General features: G+C 38.2%; 2 protein-coding genes across 4 annotated transcripts in view; both read right to left on the bottom strand.

The window, feature by feature from the left end:
• The window catches only part of GCNA (germ cell nuclear acidic peptidase), a 58,595-nt gene extending 54,206 nt beyond the window's left edge, over window positions 1–4,389 (bottom strand). The window contains exons 1-2 of the mRNA XM_023734700.1: window positions 4,320–4,389; window positions 2,780–2,837 (exon numbers count right to left, since the gene is read on the bottom strand). Of these exons, the coding sequence (XP_023590468.1) occupies window positions 2,780–2,837; window positions 4,320–4,389 (128 nt within the window). The remainder of the gene's footprint in view (window positions 1–2,779; window positions 2,838–4,319) is intronic.
• Window positions 4,390–6,506: 2,117 nt separating this feature from the next.
• Window positions 6,507–15,429, bottom strand: part of OGT (O-linked N-acetylglucosamine (GlcNAc) transferase) — a 56,113-nt gene continuing 47,190 nt past the window's right edge. The window contains exons 19-22 of one of the 3 annotated variants that reach the window (XM_004380142.1): window positions 14,674–14,826; window positions 12,295–12,547; window positions 11,949–12,072; window positions 6,507–8,822 (exon numbers count right to left, since the gene is read on the bottom strand). In XM_004380142.1, the coding sequence (XP_004380199.1) occupies window positions 8,648–8,822; window positions 11,949–12,072; window positions 12,295–12,547; window positions 14,674–14,826 (705 nt within the window). In that variant the 3' untranslated portion in view covers window positions 6,507–8,647. Of the gene's footprint in view, window positions 8,823–11,948; window positions 12,073–12,294; window positions 12,548–13,158; window positions 13,199–14,673; window positions 14,827–15,429 lie in introns of those variants that run through there. The other 2 variants (XM_004380141.2, XM_023734681.1) reach the window with 2 other exon arrangements.

Raw genomic sequence — 15,429 nt, 5'->3', positions numbered from 1 at the left:
AAACTACAATGAGATACCATCTCACCCCAACAAGGCTAGCATTAATCCAAAAAACACAAAATAATAAATGTTGGAGAGGTTGTGGAGAGACTAGAACGCTTATACACTGTTGGTGGGAATGTAAAATGGCACAACCACTTAGGAAATTGATTTGGCACTTCCTTAAAAAGCTAGAAATACAAGTACCATATAATCCAGCAATCCCTGTCCTTGGAATATATCCTAGAGACATAAGAGCCATCACGTGAATAGATAAACGTACACCCATGTTCACTGCAGCACTGTTCATGATAGCAAAAAATGGAAACCACCTAAGTGCCCATCAACAGATAAATGGATAACCAAATTATGATATATTCACACAATGGAATACTACGCAACAATAAAGAACAACGATGAATCCATGAAACATAATGTGGAGGAATCTGAAAGGCATTATGCTAAGTGAATTTAGTCAGTTGCAAAAGGACAAATATTGTATGAGACCACTATTATAAGAACTCAAGAAAAGGTATAACACAGAAGAAAACATTCTTTGATGGTTACGAGAGTGGGGAAGGAGGGAGAGGGTTATTCACTAACTAGGTAGTAAATAAGAATTATCTTAGGTGAAGGGAAGGACAACACACAATACAGGGGAAGTCAGCACAACTGGATTAAACCAAAAGCTAAGAAGTTTCCTGAATACAACCAGACACTTTGAGGGTCAGAGTAGCAGGGACAGGGTCTCAGGCTCATGGTTTCAGGTGACATCTAGGTCAACTGGCATAAAAAGTTTATTAAGAAAATATTCTGCATCCCGCTGTGGTGAGTGGCATCTTGGGTCTTAAAAGCTAGCAAGCAGCCATCTAAGATGCATCAATTGGTCCCAACCTACCTGGAGCAAAGAAGAACAAAGAACACCAAAGACACAAGGAAAATATTAGCCCAAGAGACAGAAAGGGCCATGTAAACCAGAGACTCCATCAGCCTGAGACCAGAAGAACTAGATGGTGTCTGGCCACCACCAGTGACTGCCCTGACAGGGAACACAACAGAGAGTCCCTGACAGAGCAGGAGAAAAGTGGGGTGCAGAACTCTAGTAAAAAGACCAGACTTAATGGTTTGACTGAGACTGGTGGGACCCCAGAAGACATGTTCCCCCCGACTCTCTGTTAGCCCAAAACTAAAACCATTCCCGAGGCTAGCTCTTCAGACAAAGATTAGACTGGTCTATGGGACATAAAATGATACTCGTGAAGAGTGTGCTTCTAAGCTCAAGAAGATACATGAGAGTAAATGGGCAGCTCCTGTCCGGAGGCGAGATGAGAAGGCAGAGAGGGTCAAGAGCTGGTTGAATGGACACGGGAAATCTGGGGTGGAAAGGAGGAGCGTGCTGTCACAGTAAAGGGAGAGCAACTAGGGTCACATAACAATGTGTGTATAAATTTTTGTATGAGAAACTAACTTGAATCATAAACTTTCACTTAAAGCACAATAAAAAAGGGCATGTATGACATAAACACACTTATGCAGTTATATAAAATTATATGAGAATATATGTCTAAAGAAACTAAATATAATGCTGCTTTTAAAAGTGGAAGGAAGTCACATGGCATTTAAAATTTTAATATTGCCAGATTACCCTCCAAAAGATTGCACCAATTTATACTCCCACTAAGATTGTATGACACTGCCTGCTTTCCTACAAATTTGCCAACACTAGGCATTATCAAACTTTTTTATAATCTTTGTCAATCTAATATGTGAAAAATGGCATCTCATATTTAAAATCTTCATTTCTTTAATTGTACATAATGTAATTAAAAGTTGAATAAATTTTAATGTCTATGGGTCACTTGTATTTCTTTCCCTGAGAACTATCTTTTAATATCCTTCGCTCATTTTCTATTGGTTTATTCACCTTTTTTTATTTGTGAAGGTTCTTTGTAGATTAAGGAAATTAGCTCTTTATCATATGTAATGCAAATATTTTTTTCCAGTTTTTTTATCCTTTTATGCTTTTGGTTTTGATATTAAACTTAGACCTTCCCCACTCTAAAATTATTGGAAAATCCATCTATGTTTTCTCTAGTATTTTTAATGATTTCTTTTTTTGTTTGTTTGTTTAAATATTTGATCTATGTGTAATTTATTTTGGTATAAGGAGTGATAAGGTAATAATCTAACTTTTTTTTTTCTATATAGTTAGCCAATTATCCTCAAATTATTTGTTCAGTAATCCATCTTTTCCCTAGTGATTTGTAATGTTTTTATCATAAGCTAAATTTTCATATGTATTTGAGTCTATTCCCAGACTCTTTACTCTATGTTTTATAACTTCTCCTATTATTATACTTACTTACTTGTCTGGGAATGAAGAAAACAGGGCAGTATTCCAGGAGAAGACTTGGTGGAGATAACATAGCTATCCTAAAACACATTGTGTTATCATGGAGAAAAATACCTCTAGAGGGCAGCACTGTCCAGGATGGAGTGGAAGTTACGGGTTTTAAGTTTAACACAATGAAGAACCTTCTAGAAACTACACAGAAATTGTGTTGCTTTATGAAGTTGTGACCTCCCAGCCACTAACTGATTTTATATAGAGTATTTATGCATTGATTAGGAGTCTAGATTTTTATTATTCTAAGATCCTTTTTTACAATTCTCATTTTATGACTAACCAAGTTATACACTCTGCAGACTCTAAATGAAATAAACATATACTTTTTGAGAAAGTTGTTTTGCCAACAGAGGAGGACTTAACTAAGGGGAAATAGAATTTTTCACATCTCACCAGTCATCATCCTGGATCTGCGATCCACTAGCCTCTTCTCCTTTGGGCATTTCCATGTCTGTATTCAAGACAAAGGTATACTTTCTTAAGAAAACTAGTACCCAGAACCAGTAAGACATCCTACATTTTGCATTTATCTTTGAGCACCTTCTTCACCCTGATTTAAACTTAAAGTCTAAACTTTGCTCTGTGAAGTGAGAATTATATAAATTTGTTTTGTTGCGGAATTTTCCTGGCTGGAGAAAACTAGAGACAGCAAGCATAATACCCATCCCACCTTGCCCCAAGGTTCTTTGCAGATCAGAAAGCCCAAAGCATAAGGCATCACCTCAACCACCACATGTTAAGGAGGTGTGCAAGAGAATCACTCATTTATTAGCCCCCAGCTAAATTTTCTATCATAAGACTTTATTATGCACTAACCCCTACTCTCCTGGTCCCAAACGGACTTCTACCTCCAACACCCCACTATTCCCCCCTTCACACTCTCAACCGGTCTTCCAACGCTCAGGCCTCGACTCCACCCCCCTCCTCCAGCAGGTCTTCCACCAATCAGGCTTCAATCGCCTCACTTCCCCACTCGTTGTCTGCGCCTCCACTCCCTACTCCCACCTCCAGTCAGTGGTTTTCCACCACTCGGGCCTCAACGCCCACACCCCCCCAACCACCCTCCATTCCCCCACACCTCCACTCCCCTGCTCCTGCTTCCCCAGCCAGTCTTCCACCAATCTTTGATCCCCCCTCCTATCACCAACCTCCACCCCCCTTTCTACCGCCTCCCGCCAGTCTCCCACCAATCAGGCTTTGACTTCCCCTACCCGCCCTCCGCTCCCACACCGTCAACCCCGACTCTTCCACCCTTCTACTCCCACCTCCTGCCCCCAGCCTGTCTTCCACCGCTCAAGTCCCGATGCCTCCCAGGCCCTCACCCACCTTACACATCCACCCCCCTACTCCCACTTGCCACCCCCAGCCAGTCTTCCACGGTTCAGGCTTCGACCTTCCCCACCCCCTAGACCTCCATGCACCTCTCTCTCCCCCACCCTCCCCCTCCTTTACCTCCCTCCTCTTGCCCCCACCCCAGCAGCTCTTCCACAGATCAGACTTCTATCCCCCAACACCTGCCACCTCCCTTCACCTCCCATTCCCAGTCTTCCACTGTTTAGATCTCGACCTCCACTCACCCTCCGTGCCTCCACACCCCTACTCACACTTCTGCCCTCAGCCGGTCTTCCACAGATCAGGCTTCAAATCTTCCCCCTCCTCCCACCTTTGCTCCCTCACACCCCCACAGGATTCTCTACCTCCCCATTCCTCATCCTCGCCTTACCAGTATCATTAACAAAACAAAAAATCTCTTCTTCCAAAAAAATTTAAGTGTAAACAGGCCAAGTATTTTGCCTGAGTCTCAGTCCCAAGGTTCATGGCCACAGTCCAAGCCGTATGGCGTACTTGATTTTAACTATCAAGTCCGCTCAACCAGGATGATCTTCAAGATTGTTCTCTTTCAGTACCCACCTCAGCCCCACCAGTCACCTACCTCCTTCTGCCGCATTCAATTGCTGTTTCTTCTTTCCCTCTTTCCACTCTTCCATCACCCCTGACTGCATGTTGAAAGTGGCCTAGAGCCTGTACAACTGTGAGAGACGCCAGGCACACGACCTTTTATAGAGCTCGGGACCCAGCAGGAGGTAGGAACTAACGAGTTCCCGCCTTCATTGAATCCACCTATCACAACTCCGAGACAATGAACTTAAATGTGGCGCCTAACTGCAGTGTTTCCGGAATCGGGTTTATCACTTCCAGGGGTTATTTGTCCTGAAAGCACCATTTCATACAGAGCTCAGGAACCCGAGCCTGATTCTGTGGAAAAAGGTGCCTAAATTAACTTTTTCGGTGACAAGGAAAAATCGAGCTGCTCTCCCTAACAAAGTTTCATCCTTGTGAGACTTAAATGGGTCCTGTTCCTTGCTTCAGTTGCCCAAACCTCTGTTTGCCTGCCCTTTAAACTAGTCCGAGCTAGCGGGGGATGACCACCTAAACTCCTAGATAACGGCAAGGCAGCAATCCAACAGTGCCTATCAACCATGACATTTGCTTCCAGAACCCTCCGAAGGTGGCTGCTGGGAGGACTGGAGAACTCCATCCTTTGCGATAAAGAGGTGGTTACTTTGAAGGCTTTTGGCACTGTTTCCAAACACACACACACACACACAAAAAAAAAAAAACACATAAAAGGGGAAAGCAAATGCTTTCTAGATTGTGCCCATTTTTTCTGGCAATCACCCACACGTTTCATAATTTAAGAATCCCTGCATTTGAAGGTATTTTATTTTGTGCTACGCACCATTTTAAGTGTTTTATGTAGATTTATTCCTTATAATGACACTTTAAAAAGTGTGTAATGTTAAGCACTCTCATTTTACAGAGATCACCCAACTAGAAAGTGGCAAGAGCTGAAAGGAGAACTAGTTCCAAAACCCAAGATCTTGACCACCTAACTGCCTCTAAATGTACTTTCTGATAGGCAATTGGATAGAAGGAGCTTATCATTATAACCCTCTCTCTACAACAAGCTTACAAATTACCCTCTACAAGTGCATTTCCTCATCTATAACATATGAGAATACAAAACTGTGTGCCTCAGTGTTGGTAAAGAACCCGAACATTAGCTATAACTAACATTAAGAGGTACATGCTTCAAGTACACAAAAGTGGCTTAGGATTGGAATAGAATCTTAAAACAGCAGGCAGTCCAGAAGTTACACAAGGCAGCTCCTTTAGACTGAGGGCACAAGTAGACTGGAAATAACTGATGCAGATTCTTAACAAATACAAGAGGGCAGAGGTAAGAACTTTTATGAGTAGCTTACTGGACACATTCCTTCTCACACCATCTTTTAGGAAACAAACACCCACATTAAGGCTCTGAGGATACCAACCCAGAAAAGTTGAGAAGTAAACTACTACCTGAAATTTTATTGGGGAAAAAAAAAGTTTCCACCAAACAGTTTAGCTTAACTAGTAAAGAATGTCTGCCTTGAGCATTGTATGTGCTCTTTTAAGATCTATATGGGATCAAACTGACAACAGCAACTCGAAAGATTATATAGGAACCTTAGAGGGCAGTGAGTTTATGTTAATGGGGGAAGAACAACTCAGGGTGAGAATGGTCACAACTCGAAGAATGTAATTGATGTCACTGAAGTGTACATGCAGAAACTGTTGAATTGATGTATGTTTTGCTGTGTATATTCTCAACAACAAAATAAATTATATAAAAAATGCTTCCCTCTCATTTAATCTTTAAAAAAACTGGCAGCCAGTCTGTTCTGATCCCTGATGCATTGATAGTCTCCTCCTTTCACACCTATGACTGAGTTCAATCAACCACACAGAGCAGGAATGAAAATAACTTAGCCCCCAAGAGCCACGCAAAGAATAGACCGCATTAAGAATAGAGACTGTAAGGGTAAATGAAGCCAGAGTGATCATCAGCAAAAAAGGAACAAGCAGGAATGGGCATGGTAGGAGTCACGTGCTTTGTTTTCGTAATGGATCATATAACAACCTCCATGCCCCACCAGACTGAACAGAGTAATTCTGCAGTAGGGAAATCTAGTCCTTTCATGTTTTTTGAGCTGTTCAAATGTAGGTGGTGTTTCATCACTAGACGACCATATTATTCTGTCCAACATTTAATATAACAAAACACAAAATACATTAGCCATATTAAGGGGAAATCATTCATTTATTGTTTAAAGATCGCAAGACACAACATCTGGATTTCTGTAGCACAATTTATATGTTTTACTTTTTTGATAAAGCAGAGTATAATAGAAAAAAACAATTAGTTTCCAGTAATATCTATATCTCTATTCAGAATTAAGTCTTCCACAGACATGTTACCTGGAAACAAAAGCCTGTTACAATAAGCAAAGCTTCAACCACAGCAGCTACTTTTCGTGCCAGGAAAAAGTTCATCCCTATAGGAGGAATGATGTGCTATGTGAAATAGCTGTAAGGTCACAGCCTTGAGGGCATTGGAAGTATATTATTCTATCTCACATTACATAATTTGATGAATTTCAAACATCAGTTTATCTGAAACCATGCTGGTAACCTTACCAAGAATAGTTAACTGATTTTTCCATCAGGTAAAAAATAAATTTAGAAACCCCTAAACTGATGTTTCTTGATTTGTATTGTTAAAAGCTAAACAGTTCACTGATATGTAATTCTGGTTAAGAATTACATTTGAGACTCTTTGCTCAGATTTTGGTCAGCAATAAGAATCTTTCAGAAATTCAAGTTCTTATTGATCAATAATTTGTCAGCTAGGATACATTCAGGCATCAGCTGCAACTACAGAATAGGTGCACTGCCTCAGCGCTTTGGAAAGATACTGTAATCTAGAACACTATTAGACAAAAAATTATCTGTTACTGGATAGCATAAGTGCAGTACAGCAAGACAAAACATATATTCATGTGTTGGCTTGTTTAAGCCTCAAGTCCTCAATCCTTTGTTGAAATTCAGTAATTTTATTCCTATGGTTTTTAATACCAAGAGCTCAAGCTCCAGGAGGGCTAACATCTAATTTCTACTCCAAACCAAGTAGCAGTGCAGTTAGCTACTAGAGGCTGAGTTCATACAGACTTCAAGATCAAGTCCAGAAGACAGTTATATAATACCCTAGGAAGGTCTGAAAAATAATTACTTGTATACACAGATGGTCCTTCAGAGCTTTTTACCTACAAGATAACATGTTTTTGATGAAAGTTATTTAATGTATTAGAGATATCTGTGACTTACTGATTGAATATTTGAATACTTATACTTACCTGGGATTTCATTTCTGCTGAAAGAAATAGGAAGAACATGACTCACTTTAAAAAACAAACTTTAGAAAGGAAGGTAAATATCACACACTATCACTTTTGGAAGCAGCATAGAAGGGGCAGTCGAAGGTAAAACACTGATGAAATAGGTCAAAACTAGGCAAAAAAAAAAAAAAAGCTATTATTATTATCAATGACAGTACCACAACTGTGCCCTTCATAATTAATAATCACTCCTAAGAAGTTTCATTTGGCACCAGATGGCGTGTTTAAGAGAAACACTCTGAGGTGTTCTGAATCAGATTAGATTTGTTATAGCTCAGCTACAGGAGAAATTTTAAAGTGGGGGAGGGGAGTGAGAGGGAAATGGAAAATGGGCCAGAAAAACATTTTGAATTGTCATCTAAACCAACCAACCACTGATTGAGTTCCACATTAGGTCAGACACTAAAATCACTGATATAGGCTCAAGTGGTTTATAAAACCTATAAAAAGACTACACCAGCAAAGTCCCCGTTAATCTGTATAGTTCAGAAACTAAAACAAGGAGCAACATTTTAGCTTAAAACCTTATCTCAAGAGAACTGTATACACTTCAACGCGAATAAAAATACCTGAAACCAAACACATTTTTAAAAGCTCCAATGCCCAAAATATAAAGAAAAAAATTAAGTCAGAAGACTCAATCAGTCCATGGAATCACAAAATGGCTGGATAAGCTGTGTCTCCCCTCCACACTAACTATCCCATGGAAGACCAAAGGAGATCAGACCTTCCAGACCTATGCACCACCTGGTTGCTGCAAAATTCTATGGAGATTCCTTGTGGAACAGTAGTTTCCCATCTCTTGTGTCTCTCCCTATCATGCAGGAAGCAAGTCTGGCTGTGCTATTCTATTATCATTATATGTCACCCATCTGCAACATGGTACTGTACAGATAAGTAAAAGTATGTTATCTAGTTCCCTTTCCCCCAAAAGGTTGAGGCTCAGGTATAGGGGTTATTCTCCTGTGCATACAGTCTTTATTTAGGCGGATTCAGTGACTTCAACAGGCTTAATCATGTGGTCAGGTTTGTTGCCAGCTGCATAATGCTCCCACATCTGTAGATAGAGCCGCTCTAGTTCCACTGTGTATTGTTTGGTGTTGAACAGAGGGCTAGATATTCTCTGCTTCCAGACTTTGCCACGTATTTTCTTCAGGCTGTGTAATAAAATTTAAGAGAGACTCAGAACTAGACCCCGTAAACACCTAGTCACCTTTGAGGTAAAATACATGACCAAACTTCATGCTATTTTCTTTATACTAGCACTTGTAATCTAGTTCACCCCTACATCTTCTGGAAAAAATTTCATTCTTTCCGAGACAAGTGTATACAAGGATATCAAGCTTTCTCCATTTAATTTCCACCTTTAAAATAAAAACAATTATTGGCAACAATAATGACTATTCCTATGTATTACCAGTTAGAATGTAAACTGCTTACCAAAAAGGTAAGCAATGTATTATGCATGTATTAAGAACCTTAAATGTTCATAATCATTTTAACCTATCAGCAACACTTTTAAATCTATTCAACAGAAAAATGATACAGACACACGTGTCTATACAAAGGTGTTCACTGAAGCATCACTTACAATAGTGAAGGCATGAACATAAGTTGACACTCAGTTTATGAAGATTTTTATGAAATAGGAAAAATGCAAGGAGATAAGAAATGCAAAATGTTCACTGCCATAATTTCCCACTTGGACCTCAACTGAGTCATTTATTTAGACTTAAAAAAATGTTACTAATACCACTAAGACTATGGTTCTGTTCAGAAATTTGAGAAAAATGCTATCAGTTCTTCAGAGAACACGGGGAAGAACTCTCTCTACTCTCCTTCTGAATATATTATCTGTCATGAGATTATTCTTAGATGAAGAGAGATTTATTACTTTAGAACCAGAGCCAGAACGCTCCTGCCCATTTTTAAAAGCAGTACTTTAAAAAAGTTGTTTTAATGTTTCCTGGGCCAGAACTAAAAATGGTTGTGCATATCTGTTGGCCTCAATCCAATCAGACCATATTAATGCTACTTTTCAAATAAGAATACCACTGTGCTTTATTTTTAAAAAAATTAACCAGGAAAATGGTTAAACAAAACTGGTATACCCAAGGAAATACTACTCAGCAATAAGAAGGAATGAATTACTGATACAAGCCAACAACATGGACAAATCTCAAAAACATTATGCTGAGTGAAAGAAGCCTTGAGAGCATACTCTAAAGTGATTCCATTTGTATAAAGTTCTGGAAAGGCAAAACTAATTTACAGCAAAAGAAAAATTCAGAACAGTGGCTGTTTGGGAGACTGTGGGAGAGGGGCATGAGAACTTTCTGGAGTGATAGAAATGTTCTATATCTAGATAGGGATTTGAATTATAAAAGTATTTCTCAAAACTCACTGAATGGTCACTTAACATTTTGTGCATTTCACTGTTTTTAAATTCTGCCTCAAAATGAAAAAGAAATACTGAATTCTACTTAATGATAGATATCCATTCTGAAGTATTTAAGAAGAAGAGTACTGATGCCTGCAATTTTCTTTGAAATGTGCCAAATAAGATGGATTGATAGGGGATAAAGAAATAAACAGATGGATAAATATGATAAAGTAAAAACAGTAATATGTTAATGGAAGAATCTAGGTGATAGGTATAGAAGTGTTCATTATAAAATTGAAATTTTTCATAATAAAATGTCAGGGAAAAGACTGTATGAACCCAACTAAGTTCAAAAAAGTCTGGTAATAAAATATATAAAAATACACTAAATTGTTTATTGCAGTTAGCTCTGGGTTGATGGAATGAGAGTTTTTTCTTTTTACATATATTTTGTTTCTCGTCAGAAAGGTATCTGGCTGTATTCTATTCCAGCTTTATCTAACTTGTTTCTAAAAAATATTAATTCAGATTTTCAGGTATACTCCCTCAATTGTTTTAATTGATTATAAAGACTTGTAGAAAACTTGGACTATCACATAAGATTATAAAGAAAAAAATAACCATTCATAATCCTACCACCCATTTTAGTGAATTTCAAGATTAATTTTTTAAAAGTATCCTTATACTGTGCATATTTTATAGCTTCCATTTTTTTACTTAATATTATGCTGTAAGCACTTTCCTATGTCATTAGAAATCAGGAACTTTAATTTTTTTAATGCCTGCTCAAAAGTTTCACTCATTTTTCTTAGATGTATATGATGTTCAATGAAGAAAAGTTTGAAAATAATAAATGCTAACATCTGCTGAATGCTTACTATGCACTAAGAACTGTTCGAAGTGCTTTTCAACCCTCACAATATCTCTGCAAGGTAAGTACTATTATTAATCCCCATTTTACAGATGGACAAACCAAGGCACAAAAACATTAATTTGCCCAAACTCACAAAGCTTGTAAGTGGGAGATCCTGGATTCAAACCCAGGTAGGCTGACTCAAAGAGCGTGCTTCTTCAACTTCTATAATATGCTACTTCTTAAAAGAACACAAAGAAAAAGAAATCGCCCATAATAACCAAAGAAAAACCTCATTGAAGAGATAACTACTACTTCCTTGTATGGCTAAAGCATCATTTATCTAAGCATTATTCTCTAATCCTCACCTATTCTGAGGTATTTAAGATATAAATTTTTTTTCTTGTGCAGTGCAGAAGTGGCATTATAAGGTCAAAAGTCTGATCTTTTTTAAAAAGGCTCTTAAAATTTTGAGCAAGGGTTGTGTATTCACCAATATAGGAGAGTGCCAGCACCCAAATGCTCCATCACTATTGACATCATATTAAAAATACTTTTAGTTTATAGACAAATAATGGATATACCTCAATGTTATTTTAATTTGCATCTCTACTAGAGAGGGTGAAGGTTTTTCTTGTTAACCACTGGTATTTCTAACTTAAGTAACTTGTCTGTCATTTACTTATTTTAATTTTCTATTAGGGATTTAAAATTTAAATATTTTTCAATCTTTATATAGCAAGGCTATTAATACTCTGACATATGAGACAAAAATCTTTTCCTCTTCTTTGCCTTTTAATTTTCTCTTTTTTTATTCAGCCATTTACTCTTTACATAGTAAAATCTATTGATCACTTCCTTTGTGAGAGCTTGGAAAATTATTCTCCCATCTGAGATTATACAACTAATTTTATGTTATCCTTGTTTCATGATTTCATGTTTAAATATATTTTTTATGATTTCATTTTATAACAACTATATTCTCTCTAAATTGTCCTTATTTCTTTCACTTTATCATACAGTTTGTTCTCGGAAAAGCTTACTTACTATTCTAGATCAGTTCCCAGTTTCACGGCAATGTCTTCATATTCTTGTCTATTTTTAGCAATGAGCTCAAGACAACCTAAGCAGGTGAGCTGGGAAGCCGCAACTCGAGAAGCAAGAGTTTCTCCTGTATTAAGAAAATTAAGAATTGCATATCTGAGAATGTAAGTCAAGCATTCACACAATGCAGATGAGGAGAATGGAGCTAAATGTTCAAACTGAAGTCTAATTTCTATCATCTTGCTCTAAATATTGCTTCAGTATACATGGTTTCACCTGGAATTGCCTCCCCCAAAGGAGATTTAAAAAAAGAAACAAGGGTGATTCCAATGATTTATCACCAACTTACCTGGCATCGTCACCATTGGTGTCCCTGCCCAGAGGACATCCATCCCTGTGGTATGCCCATTACAGAGTGGAGTGTCCAGGCAGACATCGGCCAGTTGGCCTCTCCTGACATGTTCCTCTTTAGGAGCAACAGGTGAAAAAATGATACGGTTCTGGGGAAGGCCCATGTTTTGTGCATACTGCTGAATATTCGGTTCTCCTACCGCTGGAAAACGCAACAGCCAGAGCACACTATTGGGAACACGCTTCAGAATCTAAAATAGGGAAAAATAAAAAATAATTATTAATAGTACATCTGCCTAGCTCAACAAAAGCTCCCATTGGTCTCTATTCTTCTCATTCAGCTAGCAGTCTACTGTGAAGTCTTTCCCTCACACAGACAAATTAGATCAACTGAATTATAGGTCCCGCATCTGCTTAGCTGTCTCCAAAGAGAGTTTGAAGAAAGAGAAGAGAATGATGACAGAAGACACAAGTTTATTGCTGTTAGGTGTCGTCGAGTAGGTTTTGACTCATAGTGACCCTATGTACGACAGAATGAAATACTGCCTGGTCCTGTGCCATCCTCACAATTGTTGCTATGTTTGAGCCCACTGTTGCAGCCACTATGTCAATCTATCTCGTCAAGGGTCTTCCTTATCACTGTCGCCTCTACCTTACCAAGCATGATGTCGTTCTCCAGAAACTGGTCCCTCCTGATAACATGTCCAAAGTACGAAAGACAAAGTCCCGCCATCCTCACTTCCAGGGAGTACTCTGGTTGTACTTCTTCCAAAACAGATTTGTTTGTTCTTCTGGCAGTCCATGGTATATTCAAATTCTTCACCAAAACCAGAATTAAAATGCATCAATTCGTCTTCAGTCTTCCTTACTCATTGTCCAGCTTTCAAATGTATATGAGGCGATTGAAAATATCACGGCTTGGGTCAGGCACACCTTACTCCTCAAAGCGACATCTTTGCTTTTCAACACTTTAAAGCAGTCTTTTGCAGATTTGCCCAATGCAATACATCATTTGATTTCTTGACTGCTGCTTCCATGGGTACTGATTGTGGATCCAAGTAAAATGAAATCCTTGATCACAATATTTTCTCCATTTATCATAGGCTGCTTATTGGTCCAGTTGTGAGGATTTTCATTAGTCATTAGGGAAATGCAAATAAAACTAAAATGACGAATCCCTGGGTGGCGCAAATGGTTAAGTGCTCGACTGCTAGCCAAAAAGGTTGATGGTTCAAACCCACCCAGAGGCACCTCAGAAGACGGGCCTGGCAATCTGCTTCTGTAAGGTCACAGCCTTGAAAACCCTATGGAGCACAGTTCTACTCTGACACATACGTGGTTGCCGTGAGTCAGAACTGATTCAACAGCAACTAACAACAACATCCTAACCTTAACAAACCAAAATGAGATAAAACTTCACATCCACTAGGATGGTTATTATCTGAAAAATGGAGAATAACAAATTTTGGCATGGATGTGGAGAAATTAGAACCCTTATCCACTGCTGGTAGGAATGTAAAATGGAGCAGCAACCATGGAAACAGTTTGACGATTATTCAAAAGTTAAACACAGAATTATCATATGACCCAGCAATTCCACTCATAGGTATATACCAAAAATACTTGAAACCAGGGACTCAGATACTTCTACACCAATGTTCACTGTGGCATTATTCACACTATCCCAAAGGTGGAAACAACCCAACAGTCTATCAACAGAAAAATGGATAAACAAAATGTGTTACAGACATATAATGGAACAGGATTCAGTTAAAAAGAGAAATGAAGTTCTGATACCTGCTACGACATGAACGAACCTTGAAAATATCATGCCAAGTGAAATAAGTCAGTTACAAAAGGACAAATATTGTAATGATCCCTCTTAAATGAAATAACTAGAATAGGCCAGTGCACAGAGACCAAAGTGTATTACTGGTTATCAGACACGGATGAGAGGGAAGGAAGGGGAAAGGAGGATTCAATGTTTAGGGGACACTGAGCTTCTGTTAAGCGTGATGGAATAATTTGGGAACAGGTAAGAGTGATGGCTGAACAACATGAACATAAGTTAATACAACATGAACATAAGTTAATGTCACTGAACTGTACATGTGAAGAATGTTGAAATGGCAAATGTTGTTACATATATATTTATCACAATAAAAAGAAAAAGTTAAAATGCCAAGTCTTTCTGTTACATATATTTTACCACAATAAAATTATTAAAAAGAAAAAAGGCTTTTGGGAACTCCTGAAGATTAGAAATGAGCACAAATAGGTCTTGAATAGGGTAGGGGACCAGCTTCAGCAAGATGGTCTATATATAGAATATTTACTAGTGTCTAGACATTAATCCTTAATCTATATAGATACTCACATTTGCCCACATTTGCAAAGTAGAAGGGTCAATTTTATATAACTGATTAAAGTTACAGTACACGATGGCATCTTCTGGTAACCCATACTGAGAACGGGTGGTTACAATAATGGTACGGGGAACCTCCTCTCCAGTTGCAGCTTTATTATTGATCTACAACAAGAAAAAGAATATGATGATTATACTTAAAAGTCAAAATAGTCCAAAAGTTTTTCAGTGATAAAGAATCCTTAAGATGCAAAATGGTATAACTGTTAAAAGTCGTGCCTCTGAGAAAATATTCATAATATAGTTAACTGTATGAGAAAATATTCATGCCATAGTAAGTTTAAAAAACAAAAATGTTACAGCATTATCTTAATTTGGGGAGACTGCATTATGAAACTTCTTGCTCTAGCCAAAAAGGTCTCCTCAACAACCTACTAATAATCCAACAGGAAGCTTTTGCTCGTTCTTTTCTTCACAACTGAAATGTTCTTTTCTAAATCTCACCCACCCCTCAAGGCTAAACTTATAATTATTCCTCCAGCCAGTCTCTTCTCCCAGTACTGCCTCTCTTCACATTGATCAGTACCATTGTGGAGATTCTAGAGTATACAATTATCATCTTATCATGCAATTCCCACATATCCGAGTACTGTCTTACACTGTTAACACCTAGAGATCAGAGATCCTTGCCTTACAATCTCTTGACAGAGCTATGTATTCACTTATTCATGCATGCAATATGTATTTACTGAGTACACACTATATTAC

The sequence above is a fragment of the Trichechus manatus genome, unplaced genomic scaffold (assembly GCF_000243295.1).
Source record: "Trichechus manatus latirostris isolate Lorelei unplaced genomic scaffold, TriManLat1.0 scaffold00070, whole genome shotgun sequence".
Taxonomy (NCBI): Eukaryota; Metazoa; Chordata; class Mammalia; order Sirenia; family Trichechidae; genus Trichechus; species Trichechus manatus.
This window is presented reverse-complemented; position numbering and strand designations above follow the sequence as displayed.